This window comes from Balaenoptera ricei, chromosome 2 (assembly GCF_028023285.1).
Source record: "Balaenoptera ricei isolate mBalRic1 chromosome 2, mBalRic1.hap2, whole genome shotgun sequence".
Lineage (NCBI taxonomy): Eukaryota > Metazoa > Chordata > Mammalia > Artiodactyla > Balaenopteridae > Balaenoptera > Balaenoptera ricei.
This window is the reverse complement of record NC_082640.1, coordinates 109,600,999-109,615,793: the sequence shown is the minus strand read 5'-3', so window position 1 is coordinate 109,615,793 and position 14,795 is coordinate 109,600,999. Positions and strand designations below refer to the sequence as shown.

At 36.8% G+C, this 14,795-nt stretch overlaps 1 protein-coding gene across 4 annotated transcripts in view; it reads right to left on the bottom strand.

Moving 5' to 3' along the window:
• Positions 1 to 14,795, bottom strand: part of AQR (aquarius intron-binding spliceosomal factor) — a 111,752-nt gene that overhangs the window by 8,689 nt on the left and 88,268 nt on the right. For 2 of the 4 annotated variants that reach the window (XM_059913683.1, XM_059913686.1), the window contains 4 exons: positions 13,926 to 14,011; positions 9,039 to 9,213; positions 5,611 to 5,724; positions 224 to 2,554 (listed from right to left, as the gene is read on the bottom strand). In XM_059913683.1, coding sequence (XP_059769666.1) covers positions 2,240 to 2,554; positions 5,611 to 5,724; positions 9,039 to 9,213; positions 13,926 to 14,011 — 690 coding nt within the window. In that variant the 3' untranslated portion in view covers positions 224 to 2,239. Of the gene's footprint in view, positions 1 to 223; positions 2,555 to 5,610; positions 5,725 to 9,038; positions 9,214 to 13,925; positions 14,012 to 14,795 lie in introns of those variants that run through there. The other 2 variants (XM_059913685.1, XM_059913684.1) reach the window with 2 other exon arrangements.

Below are 14,795 nucleotides of genomic sequence, written 5' to 3'. Positions count from 1 at the left end.
CTCTTAAGTTCCTTTAAAAATTCCACAGTTCTATAGTCAACTGCAGTTCACTGGCCTTTCCAGTGAATAAACAATTTAAAATAATGCAGGTCCCACTTTCATCATCCCTTTCTTAATTTGACAAAGGCAAAGGAATTATTCATCTTCCAGTTACAATTTTCTTTTTAGTGTGATAGAAAATCAAGCAGCAGAGAAAAAAGTTCAGTCACCCAGCTAGACAGAGTGATATACAGTGTTAGGAAAATGGTTTATTTAAAGAGAAAGCAGCACAGCAGTTTTGCTTACTTTGGTTGCAGGTATCGTGATTCATTTCCTCTAAAGGGTAGAGGGAAAAATCAGTCTTTTCCAGGAAAGACAGTAATATGGTAAAGCTTCTTTCCCTCTTGCTTAGCCTGATACTATATATTCACAAATGAAAATAATTCTGAGTGCAAGTCCTCATACAGATGCCCATAACACCTGCTTTCAAATTCTTATACTCAGAGAAATTATGTAGCAGACCATTTGGCTCCATCCTAACTCTGATAACAAACAGACCTAGGTTTCCTACGTTCGTTTCCTTGGCATTTCACTCCCCTTATTATCCCATCACTTTCATCTTCCCCTTCCCCACCCAACACAATTGTTGATGCTGCAAGGAGCACTGTAAGACAGGAAGTCTAAATTATACCCACCACAGACTGGTAAACTTAAGCAAACATTAGTCACTCAAAAATATCATTGACTTGACTTTCTGGGTTTAATTTCCTTATGAATTCATCATTGCTTCAAAATATCAAGATGAGAAGCACTGGTCTTGTCATTGGCAGTGTGCAATTCTTGCTTAATTCTTCAAAAGTTCGTTGGACACGGTCAAGCCTAAAGGCAGATGCACTAGATTTGGGGAAATGCTCCCCTTAGCCACTCTAGCAGATGTGGGAATGGGGAAGAGAACTAGTGGGCAAGTTCACCCTCCCCACATACACATATTCATCTCTTCTCTGGTCACCATGCCCAGGGACTTATAAGCAGAGGTCCATTGTCAGAAAACAGTCATACTCACTGTAAACTCTACCATCATAGGATCACCATTCTACCTCTCATTCATGTGAGGACAGCACAGTAATCTCAGTACAGCGCTTCTAAAACTACAAAGTGCATATGAATCACCTGGGGACTTTGCTGTAATGCAGATTGAGATTTAACAAATGTGGGGTAGAGCCCAAACTTTTCCATTTCTTACAAATTTCAATGCAACACTGATGCTGCTGATATGCAAGCCATACCTGAGTAGCAAGGTCCTAGTACAGATGCCTTCTCAAATCTGGAGCACATTTTACCTTAAGGTCTCCTTATGGCTGGTTATCTATCAAGAGAACTAAACAGGGCAGAAAACTCAGAAGCTCTGCATTGGAAGAAATCCATCCTGAATACAGGAATTAATTAAGTTCACTGATTTTCACTGCCCAGACCCTGGACCTTTGTTCCTGCCCAAATGGATCTGCCAGATCCTTCCTGCTTAGATGAATGACAAATCTTGGCCCAGCCTCACCAGCCTTATCTGATATCATTCGGCCAGCAACTCAAACATTAATTGTGTAGCACCTGCAAAAATAAAAATGCAGGTTCCTAGGCTCTAACCCTGAGATTCTGATTCATTAGGTCTGGAGTGGCCCCCAAAATAAAGAGACATTCTAGGTGATTTTACACATTCTGAGATTTGGGGGATGGAAATGCATGTCTTCTTTAATGGATCGGAGCAACTTATATCCTATGGTGTAGATGCCTTTCCATCAAGGAAGACAGCAAAGAAAGGAGGGACAGAAAGAAACATGACTTGAGCATCTTACATTATGGTAGAAGAAATGATTTCCTCCCCAATTTGGACACTTGCTTGAGGTAATTTGTATTTAATTCCAGTATATTTTGTCCTTTTCTTTAGAGAAGTTCACTAAAAATGTGAACTATTACTCTGTAGAAAATTCTTTTAATGTAGGTATGATTACAGATATAGTTATTTAATAATCAAAATATCAAAGGAATGGTTATTTACTCTTCTGACTGAACAAATAAAATTGGAGTTGTTCACACACATTCTTTTTTCATATATACAAGAAGACAAACATTGAGATCAGCTAACAAAAATAAGGACTGAATATTAATTAGTGCCATTAAAATGGCAGAAGCATATGTAAAATACAAAAGGTAACTTTACCTAGACTTTATAAATGAAATGTCCTCCCTAAGGGCTACAGTTTGGCTACTTGGTTTCTCTGGGGGCGGATGTGGCATCTTGAGGGGTGTTATTCTCCGCTGGTACAGCTACAGGTTCTGCCACAGTAGCAGTGATCTCGGATTCAGTAGGGATGGCCTCTGAACTGGAACTGGCTCCTGTGTGATTGGGGATGGTCTCAGTCTGAGAGGCTGAGGTTTCTTGACTGGAGCTGGCATCTGTTAGACTAGGTACAATGTCAGCTTGAGCAGGCGTGGCCTCTTCTTCTGTTTCCAATTCTGTTTCCTGACTTTGAACTTCTTCACCTTCTTCTACCATAGCAGGTGGTAGCTGTAATAAAGTCTAAAGAAAAAAAAAAAAAAGAAAGAGAGAGAGAGAGAAAACATCAATGAATCCAAATAGAAAGACACTGGCTTATAAAGTTAAGTTCTCACATTAACATTATCTTCCTAATTGATACTGTCACTCTAGAATTCTCCAAAACACTGCTGGCCATTTTCTATTACAGATGTAACAACTCTGATGATAATGGCCTAAGTTTTACTGACTCCATGGAATATGCCTGCATAGATATCAGATAATAATGATGAGATCATATATTACATCCTCAGGGAGAAAAACAATATCAAAAGCTATTAAATTTTTTAGCAAAGGAATTTATTGTAACACTCTGGAAAAACAGTGGCTGATTAGGACTGACTGCCACACCAACTCAAGAAAGGACCAACTTCAATCAAGGAGCCCTGTGAGGGGTGAGAAGGAACCAAGCCTTGAGACAAGGCCATGGCAGGGAGAGCAGCAGGGCACAAGGCTTCTGTCCCACTTAACCAGAACACTGGAGCAGCTCTATATGCCTGGCTTCCCTTTTACCCCATGGCAGCCTGGAGCTAAAGCTGGGCTTCTCTCTTCAGGAACTGTTTCTCTTGTTGGAAACTGAAAAAGTTTTAAAGTAGTATTCACAATGGCAGCACAAAATATGAAATACTTAGCAATAAAACTAACAACATATGTATAAAGCCTGTATGCTGAAAACTGCCAAACACTGAGGAGGGAATTCAAAGAAGACCTAAAGAAGTGGAGAGAGAGATCATATTCATGGAAAGAAGACTCAATATTGTTAAGATGTTAATTTCCCCAAATTGATCTTAAGCAGTAATACTCCAAGATCCTAATCAAAACCTCAACATGCTTTTTCTGGGGGTTGAAATAGACAAGCTGATTCTAAAATTTATACAGAAAAGCAAAGGAACTAGAACAGCCAAAACCATTTTGAAAAATAACAAAACTGAAGGACACACATTATCTAATTTCAAGATTTACGATAAAGAAACTCTAATAAAGGTAGTGTAATAAAGGCAAAAAGGAAAGATGCAAAGATCAAAAGAACAGAATAGAAAGCCCAGAAGTAGACTCTCACATACGTGGTCAATTGATTTTTCTACTAAGACAACAAGGTGAGATCCTAAAAGTTCTCAACATAAGAAAAAAAGGGCTTCCCTGGTGGCGCAGTGGTTGAGAATCTGCCTGCCAATGCAGGGGACACGGGTTCGAGCCCTGGTCTGGGAAGATCCCACATGCCGCGGAGCAACTAGGTCCGTGAGCCACAATTACTGAGCCTGCATGTCTGGAGCCTGTGCTCTGCAACAAGAGAGGCTGCGATAATGAGAGCCCCGCGCACCACGATGAAGAGTGGCCCCCACTTGCCGCAACGAGAGAAAGCCCTTGCACAGAAACGAAGACACAACACAGCCACAAATAAATAAAGTAAATTAATTTTAAAAAAAAAGAAAAACAATGTGTAACTCTGTGTGGTGAAGGATGTTAATCAGATTTATTGTGGTGATTGTTTTGCAACATATAGAAATAGCGAATCATTATTTTATACACCTGAAACTAATATAAAATTATGTCAATTATGTGTCAATTTGAAAAACTGCTTTTTTAATCTCAAAAAAAAAAAAAATGACAAGGCAAGTCAACAGAGGGAAAAAATAGCCTTTTCAGGAAATGGTGCTAGAACAACTGGATATCCACACGCAAATGAGTAAAATGCAACCTTACCTTGCACCATATAAAAAAAAATTAACCCACAATGTACCATACCTCTAAATAGCAAATTAAACTATAAAACTTCTAGAAGAAAACATTAGAAAAAAAAAAACTTGAATTTTGGGTCAGGCTAAGTTCTTTTAGAACATAGAAAGCATGAATCACAAAAGAACAACTTGATACACTGGGACTTTGTCAAAATTTAAAACGTTGTTTTCTGAAAGACACTTAAAAATGAAAAAACAAAAAAACAAAACAAAACAAAACAAAAAATGAAAAAACAAGTCACAGACTAGGAGAAATTATTCGTAAAACAAACATCTGATGAGGAACTTGTAGTCAGAATAAATTTTAAAACTCTCAAAACTCAATAATAATACAACAACCCGAAAAAGTGAGTGAGAGGCCTAAACAGACACATCCTCAAAGATATGCAGATGGTAAATAACCACATGAAAAGATGGTCAACTTCAATTGTTACTAGAGAAGTGCCAATCAAAACCACAACGAGACCATTACACACCTACTGGAATGCTAAAATAAAAAGACCAAACGTAGTAAGTGTGTGTGAGCTCTCATACATTGCTGGTGGGAATATAAAATGGTACAACCACTTTGTAAGACAGGTGGGCAGTTTCTTAAAAGAAGTTGAATACATACTTACCATACTATCCAACCATTCCACTCCTAGAAATTTACCCAAGAGAAAGTACAAAGACTTGTAGGAGAACGTTCATAGTAGCTTTATTTGTAGTAGCCAAAATTGGAAACAACCCAAATGTCCATCAGTGGATGAATGGGTAAACTTGGTAATCTGCATAATGGATTACTTATTCAGCAATAAAAGGAAAAGGACTACTGATACATTCTGAAACATAAATGAATATCAAAATAATGCTGAATAAAAGTAGGAAAAAAAGTACATGCTGTATGAGTCTATTTACATAAATGTCTAAAAAATGGAGACTAATCTATTGTGACATAAAGTAGATCCTTGGTTTCCTGGAGAAGGTGGAAAAGGAACTGGTGAGGGACGAGAGGGATTATCAAGGTGTACATGGAAAACTTTTGGGGATAATGGACATGTTCATCATCTCGATTACGGTGATGGTTTCATGGATATATACAAATATCAGAACATATCAAATTGTATACTTTAGATATGTGGAATTTATTGTATGCCAAATTATATCTACAAAAGATGTTTTTAAAATATGGATGTTACATGAATAGTAATCTACTTTGGTTTAGCTGGTTTCCCGCAAGGAATCAAGTACGTTAAAGATTTATTCGGCAACAGAGAAGATTCTACAGCAAGAAAAATAAGAGTCAATTTTGAGAAAACTTACCTGATGATAATGATGTGTGGTCTGTATCAAATGCATATACATGTTGTATACAAAGTTTGCCATCTGGGGCATATTCTTTATTATCTGTACTTCATGAGATGGTCTCTCTCCATTCTAGAAGACGGCAAAAAGAAAGTTAAGTATAATCATTTATATGTGGAATCTAAAGTATGACACAAATGAACTTATCTGCGAGACAGAAACAGACTCAGAGACATAGAGAACAGACTTGTGGTTGCCAAGGAGGGGGTGGGTAAGGGAGGTATGGATTGGGAGTTTGGGATTAGCAGATGCAAACTATTACGTATAGAATGGATAAACAACAAGGTCCTACTGTATAGCACAGGGAGCTATATTCAATATCCTGTGATAAACCATAATGGAAAAGAGTATGAAAGAGTGTATATTTGTATAACTCAATCACTTTCCTGTACATCAGAAACTAATGCAGCATTGTAAATCAACTATACATCAATAAAATAAATTTTAAAAAAAAAGAAAAAGAAAGTTAAGTATAGAGTGAAAGACACTGAAAGCTAACACTTCAACAGAAGCCCATGTCTCCATCTTATGTATGAACACTATTTGACTATTAGGGTTTGGAGGAAATAAGAATAGTAAGAGGACATTAACATGTAAGTGTTTGTTAGAGTCAAATAAGGATTTCATGAAGAGAAGTGATTCAATTTAAATTTAGAAAAGGTAGAGATGATGAGAGAGCTAAGAGTCACTAGCTTTTAATATAATTTCAAGTTGGTAAGTAAAACATGAGTTTTGGTCTACTAACTAATGTAGAAGAATTTATAAGAAATAAGCAATGATTTGAACAGAAAAAAAAATCAACATGGTCTATAGTAGCGGTCTCCAATACCACATATGCTCCAAAGGCAATTCTCAAGGCTATTCACAAAGAAAATATTAAAATTATTCTTCCCATTTATGCTTTCCTAAAAAATAAGAAGCTATCATTTATTATTACTTAATATATAGACTGTTAGTCATGAGAGTTAATATTTGCCAGTTTTCTTTTTTCGGCCATGCCATGCTGCTTGTGGGATCTTAGTTCCCCAACCAGGGATCAAACCTATGCCCCCTGCTGTGGAAGCGTGAAGTCCTAACCACTGGATCGCCAGTGAATTCCTGCAAGATTTTTTTTTCTTTACTAATAAAGCGTATGGTCAAAAATGTTGGCAAATAGTAGTCTAAGGTGTAAACTTTGTAGTATCCATCAGAACCATGTGGAGAAAGTGTTAAATAACAGAGGCCTGGGTTGTAGCCCTCAGTGATTTTGATTCAGTAGGTCTGAGGGAGAACAAGGTGATTCTGATGCAGTAGCTTCTGACAACAATCTGAGAAACACCACTCTATCGGTGTAGGTAAAGTGGTAAAGCAAATGAAGAAAACAGAAAATCTGCACTTCTTCTAAACCATCTGAGAATAAAGATTAAGAACTTTCCTATTTAAAGTCAATTGTAAAATTTTTATAAAGTCTCATCCTTTTTTACTGTACAATTCAGAAAATCATAGAGGTAAAAAACATATCAAGAAAAAGGATTTTACCTTAAAGTGACAAATTATTTAAAGCACATAAAGTTAGAAATATTTAGTACATTAAATAGCATTTCTCAGAATTAAGCAGGACGGTGGCATTGCACATAAGCAGGTGTTCTTTGGATGGTGGTCACTTTCTGTAACGGTCACAACTTCTGTGTGCAAAGACTGCCATGCTGTTACAACTATGGAATATTGCCTTTAAAGCATGGAAGTCTTTCTGTTTGTTTGTATTTGCATATTATCTGGCGGCTTTGCTGGAAGCAGCCTCTCCTGAGATTCAGGGCTGCTCAGTCCTCCTCACCCCTCACACTGTCTCCTGAGCAGAGGATGGGGAGATGTTCCCAGCCTTCAGCCCCCAGGGCTTGAGTCCATGGTACTGCCTAGAGCACCGCTTTCCAAACATTCTGTTCCTTGGTATTGCCTCCAGGTGTGTCTGCAGCCCTTGGCTAGAAGCACCTGGAGAGTGTGTTAAACCTGAAGATACCTAGCCTCTGTCCCAGACCTCTCATCAGCAATGTGCCTGTTTAATAATCAGTCCACAAAAGACTGAGAACCTCATAGCTATAGGACTGTGTCCAGACCTCAGAGCCTGACACTCAAGGCTGCACATGGCCCCATCCCATTGTATCGTTCCATCCTTTCCCTTCTATTCCTCCACAGCAGCATTTCTTTTATTTAAAGGGAAAAAAAAAACAATTAAAAAAAAGTTCTTAACATTATTACAAAACAAACGCACAGAATTTAACTTTATTTTTTTTTTAAAAGAGGGGTGGGGGGAATACCCTGGCAGTCCAGTGGTTAGGACTCCATGCTCTCACTGCCGAGGGCCCGGGTTCAATCCCTGGTCAGGGAACTAAGATCCTGCAAGCCACACAGTGCGGCCAAAAAATGAAAAAATAAAAAAATAAATTTTAATTTTTTAAAAAATAGAAAAAAGAGAGGTGGGGAAAAGAAGTATACTGTGAACGTTTAAGACAGTTTTATTTAAAATTCAATGGACCACTAAGACATTTCATTAAATTAAAAACACACACAAGCCCAAAAGTCTATAGTATGCTGACCTTCATGTAAGAAAGAAAACAACGTAAGAAAATAAAGTTACCTGCTCCTTTGTGCAAAAGTAAGGCTAAGCCAGAAACTGAAGAGATAATGTTACCTCTGGGAGCTGAGGGTGGGAAAGGGAAGAAAGAAGGGGAGATAGGAGATGGGTAGCAGGGATGAGGAGAGAGTGGCACTTCTCTGAGTTAAGTGTTTGTGCTGTTCCCTGACACCTTCTCCCAGAATGCAAGCTTCTTGAGGGTTCTCCAAGAGCTAAACCAGTTATTACTGTTATCAAGTAATTAGCTAAGTTCTCCTTACAAAGCTGAAGAGAGGCAGTATAGTATGATGATGATTAACATGGACTCTGGAGTCAGGCTGCTTGCGTTTTTAAATCTTGGACTCTCCATCTACTCAGATGCGTGGCTTAACTACTTAACTTCTCGGATCCACAGTTTCCAACATATGGAAAGTGAGGTTAATAAGAAAACCTATTGAACAGGGTTGTTACTGAGATGAAATAAGATAACGTATGTAATGTAACATTTATTGAGTACCCACCATGTATCAGGCTATTAGCTTTGACATACATTATTTTATTTCCTATTGGTAACCTGTTCAATAGGTTTTCTTATTAACCCCATTTTCCATATGTTGGAAATTGGATCAGAGAAGTTGCCTGATATGTGGTGAGTACTCAGTAAATGTTAGCTGGTGTCATTATTTTTACATAGAAAATCTTAATTCAGTTCCTTAGCATAAGCAGCACTCTAAACCAGTGTTCAGATGATTTATGTGATGATGCTCTTTGCTAACGTGGTCACCTGTGGTCTTACCTTCCTACTGGTTGGGAAAGGTTCTGTTGGAATTATATGCAAATGAAGTGGGCGGGCTGTGAGCTGGCTGAAAGCTGGAGTTAGTTCAAAACAGTTTTGGAAGAGGGATACTCTGGCGAAGATATAAAGTCCAAGTCTGGCTCTAGACATGGCCACCACTAAGCGACGGACATCCCTTTGAGAAACAAACAAAATGAATTAAAACATATCAAGATTAGTAATATATTTATGCAGCCTTTTATTTTTAAAACATATTCCAGTAAATATTCCTGTTAAGCTGTGGCAATAAAGAGTTAAGCTTCTTAAAAACTTAACAGAATAAACATTAAGTTAATCAATGCTATGTAACTAGTTAACCAAGTAAGAAGTTAATGCTTTATTACCAACTTCTATGTTTTTTTTTGCGGGGAGAGGGTGGGGAGAATCACAAAATAACCAATGACTGATTAAAAAGGTTTAAGTTGCTATACTAGTATTACGATATAGTTCGGTCGTCAGTTACCAATTTACTGTATCACCACCACTGAATCAATTCAAACCAGCCCTTGCTCCATTTCACCTACCAAATTCCCATGCTCTGTCAAGGTTAATGGGTCAAATTTTACTTCCTAGATAACTCTTATCGTACTGTTTTATACTTATTTATAATAATAATTACAAATACAAACAGAAATACAGTATGACGAATGATATAACATAATAATACCATCTCTTATTCACGCATTTACTCTAGTACCTACGCCCAATGGCTGGACTATAATAGGTCTCAGTGTTCACATAACAGTAATAAAAATGCCAAAATGCATGATCCAGCTATACATGTAGCTGGCTATCTGATGAATGATGGAAGTTTTCTTTATCTTTCAGAAAGAATATGTTCTTAAAACTTTATCTGAATTTACTTGAATCAAATGAACTTATTTACAAAACAGAAACAGAGAATGAACTTATGGTTACCAGAGGGGAAGTGGGGTGGGGAAGGATAGACTGGGAGTTTGGGATTGACATGTACACACTGCTATATTTAAAACAGATAACCAACAAGGACCATGTAAAAAAGAAAAAAAAAATTACAAAAGAGTGGCTGTATGTAAAAAGAAAAAAAAATTATAAAAGAGTGGCTATGTAAGTTTAATTTCACTTCACTATTAGTTAGAATGTGTTTTAGTAAGAAAATATAGTTTTGGTTTCAAATACAGAGGACAGCTTGTTTTCTTGAGATGTTCTTAGACGGCTATTTAAATTTGCGAGTATTCTACAAAAGAGAAGACTTTCATGAATAATAATAAAACCTGGTACAGTCATCCCTAACTCCTGAAAGAAAGTGTTAAAGAGTGTTACAGAGATCAAATGTAACAAAGATCATATAATAACCAGACAGAGAATCGGGAATTGGAATATTTATCAAATGGCTTTTCTTTGTCTCTGCATAATGCAAGGTATTTGGGGAATACCTCTAATTCAGCCTCATTTTCTATTGTGTTTTGTGGCCTTGATAAGGATCTAGTCTCCCTTATCAGGAGGGACTGTGCAACATCATCTATAATAGCAGTTACGTTGAGGGGATATCCCCGCCTCCCAGCAACCCAAACTAAGAGAAGTTCATTTAGGTATGAGGAGAAAGCATACCCATTTTCAGTAGCTTTGAGGAATTTCTACGTTTGTGACACCCTGGATTCACGAAGGAAATGTCACCTTCTAGGTCACTGCAGGCCAAATTGTTTTTACTTCCTCCACATCCCTTAGAAGCCCGAGGGGTCACGCTATAGGTGGGTGGTTCCAAAACTAGTAACTGGATGTACAATGCTGGAAATACTTAGCATGAGTTCTCACCTAAGTATTATAAACTTAATAAAAACACTGTTAAAACAATGTTGTCAGGGAAAAAGGTGGGGAGGGCATGGTGGAAGGAGGTGACCTAAGCCGTTGTTTTCATGGTAATCCCTGTATTATGATATTCGGTTCTCCCTTTCTCATCCAGAAGGCTCTATCTCTAGGCAGAGCAGTGACAATGAACCTGTTCCTCTGAGGAACTTCTCCCTCCAGTCCTTAGTACTTAGTACTTAGTACTGTAGGCCAGTTAAGTGGCTCTACTAAGCTCGATCTCCACTGTACATGAGGAGAGTTAGACTAAAATCTTCTGCAGAATCAAATGTAGGTATTTTCCAAGGACATGTTTAATGTCTCCTCCACTGGACTCTAAGCTCCATGGGGACAGAGATAATGAATGTTAGATTTACGACTATATATCAAGAACCCATCGCATTGCCAAATAATAGGAGGATCTGGGAACGTCTGTTAAATGAATGACCAAACACTATAAACATAACAAACTACCAGGCAAAAAAAGTAAAGGGTGGCAGCATGAAAAGCCAGAGTTCCTTGGAGCTGTATCTTGAAACCAGGGCAATGAGAACTACCAACTTCTTTCATAGTCCCCAGAAGACGGCTGGACAGAAACAGCACTGTTAAACAACAAGCTGTCACTCTGATAGAGCCCCTACAAGGAGACAACACAGGAAAGTTACAGTTCCACTGCTTTGCTCTGAACAAGTCACAAGCATTTCTATTTGTAGCTGGTCTATTCAAGTCAGTAGGGACAAGAACAACGAATGTTGGAAAAGGAACCAGAAATGTCTCACTATTCTAGCTTCTAAACAGCTCCACAGTGTCCTAAAACAGGTCTCGGGAACGGACGCTGGACGCTGAATAGCCTGGCTCCTAAACAATCACCTGATTAGTCTATCCTGGATGAAAAAAAAGATGTGGGTAAAAGAAGAAAGTCAGGCACTTGGGAAAACGGCTTAGCAGTTTCTTAAAGGGTTAAACATAGAGTTACTATATGACCCAGCAATTCCACTCCAAGGTCTACACCCAAGAGAAAGGAAAACATACTTCCACACAAAACTTGTGCATGAATGTTCACAACAGCATTAGTCCTAATAGCCAAAAAGTGAAACAACCCAAGTGTCCACCAACTGATGAATGGATAAATAAAAAGTAAAAAATTCACACAGAAAATAATGAAATATTATTTAGCAATTAAAAGTAATGAAGTACTGACACATGCTACAACATGGATGAATCTTGAACACATTATGCTAAGTGATTTCATTTATATGAAGTGTCCAGAATAGGCAAAGCTATAGACATATAGTAGAATAGTGGTTGCCAAGGGCTTAGGGGAGAGGGGAGGGGAATAAATGCTGACAGGTATAGGGTGATAAAAATGTTCTAAAATCGTGATGGGGTGATAAAAATGTTCTAAAATCGTGAAGATAGCTGCATAACTATGAATATACTAAAAATCATTGAACTGTACACTTAAAATAGGTGAATTGTATGGTATGTGAATTATATCCCAATAAAGCTATTATTAAAAAGAGAAATATGGAAGAAAGTAGGTTTCCTTGGTATCTTGAAACTTGAAAAACAAAATATTTTACTACTTCCTAGAAAAAGAAAGATATGAAATATTGTATCTACAAACCAAAAAATTCTATGAGGAGTTTGATAAAATTCTAGCTAAGATACCTAACCTACCTGGATAGTTGAATCGTAAATCATAGGTCAATTGACTTTCTCCCCTCTATGCTTTAATAACACTACCATCACCAGCAGCCCCTGAAGAAGAAGCTAGACTTCCAAAAGGGAAGTTGGCAAATACAAGGAAGACTAATTTATCTGGATAAAGAAAATTTAGATATGTAAGACAACAATGAAATCAGGTTCTTTTTTAAGCCTTCATTTATAAGCATTTTATTATCATCATCTTTCTCTTCATTTTTTTTTAAGTTTCCAGAAGTCAGGTAAAAAACAGCATAGAAATAAAGTCATGGGAATGTGAAAAAGACAAAAGCACTACAGAGTAAGAAAAAAGGTGGGAAGGGGAGGAAGCAGTATTCACGTATTCATACTGTGAGTTTGGGTAAGAGATTTTAATTATGTAAATCATAATGATACCCTATGCAGCAGCAGCTATAAATTTCAACGTGGAAATGGAACCGCTTTTTAGAAAAGTTAGTCTCCAAAACATGTTTGACACTTAAGTAAAAACACACTGCATTTTAGAATGCTATAGTATTGAAACAGTTTCTTGAAACATTACATCATTGTTTACTCTTACATAAAAGTTATCGGTCTAATGGAACCTGATCACTCTGGGTTAAGCACCAAATAGATCTTGACTTAATGACAACATTATGAGAGCTTGCAGAATTTTCTTTTTATATCCATCAAATAAAATAATAAAATGAACTCTCCTTATAGTTTTGCTAGTAAGTCATATGAGATGAAGGTTTATATAAAACTAAATGGCTGCTTTTTAACAAGGAGACATTATTCCCATAAATCTCCAGCACATAAATATATCACAATAAATGATAAAAATATATTACTGTTTGTTTTGACAATTCTTAATCCTGGGAGAACAAATGGTTCCTTTATCCTAACACTGAAGCTAAAAGACTGTGTAGGGGAAAGTGAGAAATCCTGTGCAATGAAAAGTTTACTCTTAGACTTTTTACCACTTTACCTCCTTTAATTTCTGACATTAAGTTTCAAACAGACACAGGAGATACATTACATACATACATATATATATATATATATATAAAATGATTAAATGCTATCTCTGACTGTTCCTGAATAGTAAAAAAGTTAAAATTACTAAAACATTTAAGATTCAAAAAATTCAGAAGCAATGGCAATGATTAACTAACTATATAAAGAATATGATACTGCTACAGTCCAACAAAAAGCACCAAAAGTTGCCGTAACAATTAATTACACTTTCAACATAAAATTTAAAACTACTTAGCCACAGAAGCTCAAAATTAAAGCATACAGTAAAGTTCAACACTATTATGAAAATGTTTCCTTACATACCTCAGATGGCCCACTGCCCTGGTTCGTACTAGAGAAAGAAGAATATAATCATTCTGTTGACCTTGAAATCTGTCAACGGTTGTCACCTGAGGCAAAAAAAAAGGCGGAATATGGTATATTTTCAAAAGCAAAAACTCTAGAGAGATCATTTAAATAAAGTGCTAGAAATAAAAATCTTACCCTTAAAATAATCAATCCCAAAAGAACATGACTATATACTTGGAATTGAAAAAACAAGTTAATGAACACTATGAAATAAACCACGGTAACCAGATTAGGCTATGTCCCTATGTTATTCACATTTACAGCACTCATCTTTAACTCTGCAGATACCTAAGTAACTATTATATTTGTGGAATTAACAATCTTCCCCCTACTAGACTACTCAGCTCCATGAAAGCAGGGACTGTTGTTCAGCTAATTATATAACTGATATCCCAATCTGACGCCCAGCAACATTTTAAATGTACAATTTGATAAATTTTGACAATATATACTCCCAAATAACCACTACCACAATCAAAATTTCCATTACCTCAGTCCCTTTTGTCATCAAATCTGTATCCCCCAGCCCCAGGCAACCACTGATCAGCTTTCTGTCACTATAGATTATTTTGTTGCCAGTTCTAGAATTTCATAAAAATGGAATCATAAATTAGAAGTTCATACCTTTTTACTGGTGAATAGTATTCCACTGAACGAATATACTACAATTTGTTTATTCATTCCCTTGTTCACGGAATTTGGGTTATTTCTAGTTTAGGGCTATTTTGAATAAAGCTGCAATGAATATTCATGTATAAATATTTTTGTGTAAATATGTTTTTATTACTCTTGGATAAATATCTGGGGGTAAAATTGTTGGACAGT